General features: G+C 39.7%; 1 protein-coding gene across 1 annotated transcript; it reads left to right on the forward strand.

The window, feature by feature from the left end:
• The first annotated feature begins 2,821 nt into the window (after window positions 1-2,821).
• Window positions 2,822-9,540, forward strand: tmem106ba (transmembrane protein 106Ba). Its single transcript, XM_035163340.2, has 8 exons — window positions 2,822-2,982; window positions 4,579-4,789; window positions 5,688-5,751; window positions 5,893-6,052; window positions 6,822-6,962; window positions 7,369-7,418; window positions 7,522-7,575; window positions 7,869-9,540. The coding sequence occupies exons 2-8, from the start codon at window positions 4,591-4,593 to the stop codon at window positions 7,987-7,989; spliced, it is 789 nt and encodes a 262-aa protein (XP_035019231.1). The 5' UTR covers window positions 2,822-2,982; window positions 4,579-4,590; the 3' UTR covers window positions 7,990-9,540.
• The last annotated feature ends 1,002 nt before the right edge of the window (window positions 9,541-10,542 follow it).

The raw sequence follows: 10,542 nt of genomic DNA on the forward strand, positions 1-10,542 counted from the left end.
AACATAACAGGAAAACTTTCCCACAATGGTTCAGATCAGATCATAGAAAACAAAGTGCAGTGACGGCCTCCTTCAGATGCTGCAACAATGGCTGGTAACTTTCCAAATTGCCGAAGTAACAAATCCAGCACCACCCGCTTGGACATAGCTCATGGTAATTTCCAGCCCGGTAAATAATTGAAGAGGAAGTGCTCCGATCCCAAACCCTTGAATCAGCGGCAGCGGATCTGCACCCTCAGTCTTTTGGAGGACACACATTCTGCTTCGTTCACAGTATATATATATATATTGGTCATAAAACATTTAGAAAACACTGTGAGTGCACATAATTAAAAAACATATTTTCCTCCAAACTAGCAAATCCCTATTTAAGGGGATCTTCAGGCCCACTGTGGATGTCTGTCATTTAGCGCTGGCATTATAACAAACCTGTTGCCGATGCCAAGTAGGTCATTGTTAAAGCCAACCACTGTCAAACAGCACTTGCAATTTATTTTCTAGCACATTTTTTAATGTCCCTGTCAGATGGTTGGTGCACGCGGCGCCGCACGAGGACTCATGAGTGAGTTTAACAATCACAGTAAAAGTATTGAGAAAAAAATACAATACACAATATCCTTGGTCCTAAATATTTAAACAAGATCCAGCTGGCACTCAAAACAAACACTAATTGATATCTGCCAGTGTTTTCCTGACCCGGGTCAGTGTTCAGGCATTACAGTTTATTGCTTCGATTAGCTTTTTTCTAAGTGTACTTCTCCCTCGGCTTGCCAGGCCATGCATTATTCAGAGTGGCTGCTCTGACACACAGAGATTAAACCGACTGAAATAAATCTATTATTGCTATAACTTGATGTTGCCTCGTCGTCAAGAGGATCCTCCGGCTCGGCGCTGCTGAGTGAGACACTCACACGTGGCACCACACTGCCATCATCTGGCTGGTGGAGAGCACATGGATATAACTATTGTCTACTGGATTGTAAAGTTTCCCAGTGTATTGGGTCTTTATCTCGTTCTGCGTCATCTACCTTGTTTGTTCCGGACTTTTCAGTTTAGTCTGAACCAGGAAAACAGGTGTGAAAGTTGGCTCAGGCCAAGTTTTAGTCCAATCTAAAGAAGTGGACATATTCCAGGAAGTTGAGACGGCTTTAAACAACCGCAAATAAAAAGCAGAAGATAAGTATGAATGGTAACATGTGGGGGGGGGGGAGACAAAATATTTAATTGCAATTTGATCTGTGGAAGCCTTCAAAAAGCAACTAAAAACTTGTTTATTCAAAATGGCCTTTGTCTTGTTTCCTATTGTTTAGTTTTCCAAATGTGTGTTTACTTTTAGCCACTGTGCTTGTGTGAAGCACTTTGTGACTTTGCTCTGTGAAAGGTGTTTTATCAAATAAACATTTCCTACTTAGTTTACTGCTGAACAAGTGCATTCACCTGCCTGGAGTTATTTCTGACTCAAATAAAAAAACGTATTTAAATATTTCACTGTAATATTTTACTTGAGATAAGTTAGTAATGTGAGAAAAATACCCCTTGTCCCCAAACGTTGGTTTAAAGTAGTGAGAGCAAAACAAATAACTGTCCAAATGAAATGTTGACTGTCCTGTTTACAAGCCAGTGGTTTAACCGTCTGGGACAGTTTCCACAGAGGAGCGTCTGTTTTGAGCAGCGCAATCTAATAACATGGCAAATTCCCGCTGATTAATGGTGACAATGGCAGCGGTTGTGGGAAAACTTGGACACAGCAGGAACTTCTTTGACATCTGTCTGTCAGCTGAGGAGGTTTTTCCAGGAAGTGCCGCCAACCCACATCATGAATGCCGTCTAGATCCCAGTATGTGGGACAGTGTTTTCCAGCTCTGTCCATTTGCTCTGAGGAGAAGGACTCGTACTGTTTTTATTGTATATTCAATATCTTGTATACAGCTATAAATGTCTTTTCTTATTTATGATGCTGTCCTGACTCCAGTGGCCTTAAAATTAAATATTTAACTGTCAATTTGTTAACTACTGGAATTCAGACCATCTAAATTGTATGTCTTTTAAGTAAATATATTACTTTCATTATTTTACCTGTATTTATATTTACCATACTTCGAAGTGACATTTGGAGAACAGAGATTTTACTTGAAATAGAGAATATTACTACAGTAAATCTGACAACTTGTTAATGTTATACTTTAAAACATGTGGCAGCCTAACAAGTACTTCCCCTTTACTCTTGATACTTCAGGAAGAAAGTGTTTTTATGTGATTGTACTTTTTGCCAAAGTGAATTTTTTAATTAAGAACTTTTACTTGTAATAAAGAATTTTGACTTGAGTAAATAAAGTCAATTTTTCATATTATTCACTGAACGAGGTGACTCCGGCTAACAAGTACTTTTATATTTGATAAATTAAGTGCATTCATCTGGTTGTACTTTTACTGATTTTGAGGACAGGACTTGTACTTGTATTTTTTACTATAGGTACTTAAAGAAGTGACTCTGCCAAACAGGTACTTTTACTTTACATCAGTTAAGCATCTTTTATCTGATTCGCACTTCTCACCAGAGTAAAGTTTAGAATTTTGCAGCTTTATTAGTATTTTTTACTCAAGTAAAAGTACTTGTACAGTATTGAATCAGGATGGTACATGTTGTGCTCAGTCGTTCCACTGTGTTACTTTGAACACCAGTGTGTTGCTCTACCATTACACAGTGTTTGTCTGCAGACTGTGTTGTAACATTATACATTGCGTGTGTGTGTCTGCAGAGTGTGTTGTAACATTATACATCGCGTGTGTGTGTGTGTCCGTGTCACTGTGTGTGTGTCAGTGATGTTGAGCTGGAGTCTGGACGCCGGACACCACCGACATCCGCCCGTCCAATGAGCAGAGGAGGGGGCGTCGGCTTCAGTTCCTCACCGGAGAAACGACCATAACAAAGCAGCGACGACGACCCGAATGGAAACAGAGACGAACTAACGGAGAAAACAGGTGAGATGTTAAATACAGATAAAGACAAAGAGAGATGAACTGTGGGAGATGTTTGTTCCTGCACGCGCTGCAGGCCGATCCGATCTGCGCACAGACTCCGATGATTCAGGCGAAATCTAGATTTAAAAAATATGCTGGATTAACCCTGGGAACAGTTCTCGGAGGATAATAGAAGAATAGAATAATAGAATAAACAGACGCATCGTTCGTTGGAGGTCAGAGAGACAGAGAGCGGGGTGTTGCGGTCGTGTTCCCCCCGGCCGGGACGTCGTGTTCCCGGCGGAGGCTCAGCAGCAGCATGGCGGTCTGAGCTGTTGTTATCCGTGTTGTGTTCACGGACACGACACAGATCCGGCTCCTGCTCCGTCTGTGCTTTCACAGACACACTCATTGTTATCTGTGTGTTCAGCTGCTCACACTGTGTCATGTTAGCTGTTAGCATCAGCTGCTGCAGGGGCCTAACACCAAGCAACACCGAGCAACACCACCACCACCAGCAGCACTGAGTCCGAATAACCCATCACCACCACAGGTCCTGCAGTCATGATGCTATCACAGCAGAAGTGCCTGAGTAGCATCAGCAGAATGCAGTTAAAGTATATGTAATTATTCATTATTGCATCTGAAAAGTGAGTGTCACTGTAGTAGAAATACACCAAAACTCAATAATCTGCGATCAGCTACTTATTATGTCAACGTAGTGTGTTCATGAGAAGTTTTTACAGGTTTCAGAAATACTGTATTTCCCATAGAAATGTAGTCGAGTAAAGTACAAGTACCCCAAGATTGTAGATCAGTATTTGAGTACAAGTAAATGAAGGTTTAATAAATAATAAAACAATTATTCCATTAAGATGAACTTCCTGTTGATTGAATGATCAGAGATTCATTGCAGCGCTACATACAAATATACTTCAAACTAAAAGTGTTTTGTATGATAAACAGCCCATTTCGGAATAGTCCATATTACTACATTATGATTACTCATATATATATATATATATATACCTCACTCTATGTACTTTCTACCTCTGAATACTACAGGTGATTTAACCATCACAGAAAACACGTTACTACAAGTTGGTTTAATCTATTTCTCATCCAGTATTGTTGTTAATGAACAGATGGATAAAGGCACAAAAAGAGTCTACGAAAAAACGTTTGTGTGTTTTCTAAGACTAAATGGTATTTATTATATACCTTTTATTTATAATGACGAATATTATGGTGATAATCAATTCACCATATTCACTTTTAATCTCTATCAGTACAAAAAAAACTAGAAAACATGCATTTGAAGGATACTACACAAGTACAAGGATAAAATCGTAGAGAAATTACGCATCAGTTGAATTCTGTCATCTATTCATCAGCCCACTTACAAGTTCAATAGAATTATGGCAGATGTATTTCCGAGGTATAACAGTGGGATGTTTACAAGTCTTGCAAAGTGCACCACACAGTTGATTAGTTTCCTGGAATCTGTCCAGGTCCAATTTTACGTTCAAATGGCTGCGTGGTATGTTGTTGGTCAGCCCGTCCTGCTGCACCTCTCTCTTCCTCTCTACTCACGCCATCTTTTCGTGTTGTGCACAGACAGCTGCAGCAATGGGCAAGTCCCAGTCACACTTGGCCAAACACAAGGGCGAGAGTCAGGACCCGCTGACGAGTGACGGCGAGTACAAAGACGGTCAGACAGAGGAGGACGGCAAAAATGGAGACGTGTCTCAGTTCCCCTACGTGGAGTTCACCGGCCGGGACAGCGTGACGTGCCCCACGTGCCAGGGCACTGGCAGAATCCCACGAGGTAAAACCTTCTAGATGTGAGCAATTCATGTCAAATCTAGTTTATCACAAGCACACAAGTTCTGACAAACAATCAAACGACAAAAAATTCCCTCAGGTGTAATTTCATTTAAACTGTGCGATACTTCAGTTGTCTGTACGATCTCTCCACTGAAGCTTCTTATCTTTACTTTCTCCCTTACTGCTGTAACGTGGCAAACCTCCCTGCTGTGGGATAAGAAGCCATCTTATCTTTCAACCACCATTATCAGTTTTAAGACTATATGAAGAGCTGTGCGATTTAAAACCCCCGATTCATTCTCAAAGATTCTGTGACAAGAGGATAGAAAACTACAAGACACATGTTTATACGTACGAAAACCAGTGTAAGAGTGTGATTCTTTATAATAAAGGTATTTAAAGAGGCAAAATATCTCGTGTGTTTATGGACAGTGGTAACTCTGTTAAAGTTTAATTTGTAAAAGTGTAGAAGCCTCTAACAGTTGTTTAATGCAGCAAAACAGCTCAACTTTTACATTCAATTCATCATTTTACTCTGAAGATGAGTGAAAGTTGCTACAGCTTTGTGTATTTAAATGTGATCATATGTCCGACTCACTTCAAATCAAAATGTCAGTGCATGTATCTCCAAATATAATACTGTGCTACAAATATGTAGATCTTCAGACCTTAATGTCTATACAACTATTTACAAATCACGCAGAAAATCCATCATAATAACGAGCTTTTCCAAACTTTAAAGATAAAGTTAAGACTTATTTAAATATAAAACGTCCATTGTTCTTTATCTCGAGTCTACAGCAATTGTTTTTTCTTCCTGCTATTGTACTGGTATTACAAATCATCAAGCCCAGGATCTGATTCATCAATCCTTTTTCATTTTTTAAATAACTCGACAGGTCAAGAGAATCAGCTGGTGGCTCTGATTCCATACAGCGACCAGAGGCTCCGGCCAAGCAGGACGTAAGTCAGCACTCACTGTCCCTTTTTTACAGATATACCGTGTGAGCCGTATGTGTGATGAAACTGCGCGAACACACAGTAGCGTGTCAGACTCTGAAGTCATCAGCTGGTTTGAGGTTCTGTTTCCTCTCTGTCCCGCAGAAAACTATATGTCACAATATCCGTGGCTCTCTGCCTGCTGCTGTCAGGTCTGGCTGTTTTCTTCCTCTTCCCTCGCTCCATCGATGTTTCCTACGTGGGCGTGAAGTCTGCCTACGTCTCCTATGACCAGGACAAGCGGATCGTCTATCTCAACATTACAGTAAGATTGTATAGTTTTACAACACAATGCTGCATTTCACAGGGAATCGCAATAAACTAAACTCAGGGCTCGAGACTGATGGTGTCCCACGTCCTGGAGAGAATTTGTATGTATTTAAAACTTGTTTAAATTTGTTATTTGTCGCTTAGCAAATGACAAGCTAACCCAAGCTCTGATCACTGACTGCAACCATGTGCTGGTGCATAACAAGTCACAGCTTGCTGACGGGTCCTTGCAAATATGTTTAACTGGTTAAAACAAAACCATATTCTGTAAATAAAGATGTCCATTTCCTCCCAATGTACAAAAATGAAGCCAAAACATCCAGGACATGGGCGCTGCCATCTTGTGCTTCTGATGTCATTTGGAACCAGTGGTTTAAAGGTGTCGGGGTCCTGCTGATACACGTGTTCAACCGATGGCGAGTCAATCTCAGCTGTCAGGAATTTTGACATGATTTTACATGATCAAATTATTTAAAAGCTCAAAGTTTCCCTCATGGATTCCTTGAGACCAAAAGTAGAGATTATAGAGAGTGAAAGTTGGATTTAGATTCACTCAATGACCATAAACATGACTTAAAATGAATAATAATGTTGTCCGTGTCTTCTACATGTGTATGTAAGCTTCTGTTTGAAGACCAGTGCATCATATTAAGTCAAAATGTGATAATAATGTCAGTGTTGTGTCTATAGCTTGTTTCCGCTGCCCACTTTCATCCTTCTATTCTACTGCCAGAGTCTAAAACCTTATTTCCCTCTTTACACAGAACACTCTGAACATCACCAATAACAACTACTACGCCATATCTGTGACCAACATCACGGCACAAGTGCAGTTCTCCAAGACGGTGATCGGCAAGGCCAAGTTCAGCAACAGCACGGTGATCATACCGCTGGATGAACAGCAGGTGGGTTGAAACACTTCTTACTACACAGACACACACACACACAGACACACACACACACACACAATGAAAACAGATTATTTCTGTCTCAGTTTCATGGAAGTGAAGGAAGTAAACGCCTGATCCACTTAACATATGACTGCATCTTGTGAAACCCACACAGCAGCTCGTCGTCACACAAAACCAAGCAAACCTCGTCCCACTCGACTCAGACTGTAAAATAATATGACATTTCTGTAAAATCCAGACTTCAAACAGATGTTTTAAAGATCATTAAAGCCTCCGTCTCCTAAAGACTTGTCACATTACAAATTGATTTAACAGAATTTAACAAAAAACAAAACTGAGTTAGAGTTTTGTGATATTTTGATTAAATGTTTAATATGTTGGTATTTTTCCATCTTTGCAGATCGACTACACCGTCCCCACCACCATTGCTGATGAGATGAGTTATATGTTGTAAGTATTTTTACATAAAAGTCCTAAATAATTTACTATTGACACTTTTCACGATTATAATTTTAATGATGATCATTCTTAATCTTAATCTCTGTTCTTACAGTGACTACTGCACTATGCCGACCATTAAAGTTCACAACATAGTGGTAATGATGCAGTAAGTATGACATTTTAAATGAGTTATTAGGTATTGTGAGTGATTTCATCACGTTAAAGACCAAGATCCGCACCAGAATTTGATGTGGTCTCTGCTGACTCACTCCACATCTTCCCACCAAGTTTCCTGGTAATCTGTCCAGTAGTTTTTTGCGTAATCTTGCAAACAAACAAACAAACAAACACACAAACAGACAGACAGTGGTGAGACAGAGACAATCTTCCTCAGCGACTCAGCACATCTCCCTCTGTCGTTTTTCTGTTCATTAGTTGACTGTGTGGTTGTTTTTTCAGGGTGACGGTGACGACGACGTATTTCGGACACGCGGAGCAGGTCTCCCAGGAGATGTACCAGTATGTGGACTGCGGTGGGAACACCACGTCCTTGCACGGGCATGTGCAGGTCTACCAATAAGGGCAAGCGAGAGACCCCCCCCCCCGGTGTCACACACTGCTGTAACATAGGTCCTCGGAGATAGACTGGGATGACTTCCATGTAGGAAATTCTTGCACAGTGTCAACGGATTACAGGACAGCAACATATCATTTCTTAAATTTGTCCCAGTGGCTCATCCATTTTTAAATTCCCAACCACTTTTTTTTTCTTTCCCATCCGCAGGTCAGATATGATGTTGAGAGGAGGTATTTTGTGTTACTTTTCAAAACCGGCTGTCAAAGCAGATTTACTCACCCGCCACAGCCAGAGTTTTTTCAGGATTCACCTGGAGGGTTGTCGTCATCTTCCACCCTGGTGCCAGCAACGTAGAGCGATGTAATTTAATATTCACATCAGTGGAGGGAATCCCAGTGGTTTCAGATCCGATTGCACTTTAGCCCCATTCCTTACCTAGAGAGTAATAAGAATGTTGAATGAATACGACAGGAATGCTGTGATTGTTGTTATATTCTCACCCCCCTTTTGATAAAGAATACAATAACTACAATGTGAGAGGGACTCAACTTTATTTTTTGGGGGGGGGCACAGTATAGAACCACTTTTTTCTGCCCTCTTTTCATTCCTTCCTGCTGCAGTTTTATCTCTTTTCTTTCCAGTAAAGTTAAATTCTTGGTATTGTAATAGTGCAATATGTATGAGGTGTCGTCTTTATCATTCGTTTTTTCCTTTATTTTCAGCTTGAGTACAGGTCTACAGTACAGTACCGCTACTACTAACAGTAATAGCAGTTATTTTTATGTTTATGAGGGTAATTTAAAAGCAAATGTGACCACTGTGACACCTGACATCAGCATATTCTGAAGGATTAAATGAAATCGTTTTACATTCAAGGAAAAAAAACTTATTTTTAAAAGGGATGATATTTTCAATCTCATAGGAAATGTGGGAGCATGACAGTGGACGATTAAAAAACAGGAATGTGTAAATATGAAATATGTGCTTTCCTTCTGGTTTGCTTTAAAACACTTCATTTCCAGAGCTGTGTTCGATCTGATAACTTTTTTCCCATTAACAAGTTTTAATCTGGTTTCCTTGCTGTATTAATCCAATCTGAATCTCTTATTTTATCGTATTTTGCGTTGAGTGCTGGTTTTTAATTCATGGTTTCACTTTTATAATGTGGTGGTATTTGGATTGGCTGATGATTATATTTTACAGCACAGACCGTTTAAATGATTTAATGACTTCTTCTGACAGAAGATGTCTGTAGCTCTGTTACGCTGAACACATCAACTTTTACACATGGAATCTATTGCACTTCTGTCTGTCCTGGGAGAGGGACCCCCCCACATGTGGTTCCCTCCATCAAAGTTGCTGGTCTGAGTTATCACACTGGTTATTCTGGCAGGTAATATGATTTCTGGTCAGCGTAAGAAAACTGTAACCGTAGCTTCCAGCCCTGCCTGATGTTTCATAACACTGTAGATGTTAAAACCTTATTGTTTCTGCTTAACATCACCTCAATGTTTTTGATGCATGAAGCTGAAAATAAAATCATGATCCACTGTCGGTCTTCTCAGTTTCTTGTGTGTGCTTGTAATATTCTCTGTACACATTGGGTGGCGCCGAGTGCTCTAATAAATTACAATATCATGCACGTCCTGCTGAAAACTGAGAGTTCAAAGTTATTTCACTGTTGTTTAAATATATAATTACCTACATATACGTCAGATAATTACAATAATTATAAATAAACAATTTAATCCACGTTAATTTACAGAACCACATAAAATCTAGAATTTAAAAGCAATTACAGTTGTGTAATGGTCAGGATATTAAAAAGCAGAATCTGAAATGCAGTGCAGTAAAGTATTAACTACAAATTAGTCCAAATACCTGAAAATACTACTTGAGTAACTGTATTTAATTACTTTCCACGGATACCAGACGGTGATAGAGGACCAATAATCAGAGGGACACAGACATTAACCTGATAATCTGCTCTGGACTAAATTGTTGAATAAATGGACAGAACTATCTGACCAACAACAACCACTGACTCACCACTAGAGGGCAAAACAACCAACAAACTCCAGTGCATTAGCATCAAGAAACCATTCATATTATCTAGTGATGTAATCCAGTAAATATCCACACGCCGATGAGCCAAATCTGATTTGTTGAGACTTTTCATCTGATAAGATTAAAAACTCAAGATACAGTTAGACCTTTCTTTTCATAGCTGTTGTCAGTAAGAAATAAAAGTTGCCATCTATTGTTACACATCATACATCATCATACACTACACATCACAAAATGTTGTTCCCAAATCTATATTTTTTATATTAATTTTACTTGCTGTACATCACCCTGGTCGTATTCCACTGTAAGTCACTGTGTTACTCGGTACAGGCGTGTTGCTCGAGCTAAAAGCACACGACGTTTCTCCTGTGATCACATCTGCTGGACTCGTTAAAGCTCCAGTTCACTTCCTCTCTACAGATCCAGGTCAGGGGTTTGGACCAGAGAAAGAAAAATACACACAAATACAAAAACCATCACGTACACAAA

The sequence above is a fragment of the Hippoglossus stenolepis genome, chromosome 8 (genome assembly GCF_022539355.2).
Source record: "Hippoglossus stenolepis isolate QCI-W04-F060 chromosome 8, HSTE1.2, whole genome shotgun sequence".
Lineage (NCBI taxonomy): Eukaryota > Metazoa > Chordata > Actinopteri > Pleuronectiformes > Pleuronectidae > Hippoglossus > Hippoglossus stenolepis.

What these genes read in the sequence shown, in the direction of transcription:
- tmem106ba (XM_035163340.2), top strand. Translation starts at nt 4,591, where the DNA reads ATGGGCAAGTCCCAGTCACACTTGGCCAAACACAAGGGCGAGAGTCAG. An exon ending in TACCGCTGGATGAACAGCAG is followed by an intron (nt 6,963 to 7,368) that starts GTGGGTTGAAAC and finishes CCATCTTTGCAG; the next exon opens with ATCGACTACACCGTCCCCAC. An exon ending in AACATAGTGGTAATGATGCA is followed by an intron (nt 7,576 to 7,868) that starts GTAAGTATGACA and finishes TTGTTTTTTCAG; the next exon opens with GGTGACGGTGACGACGACGT.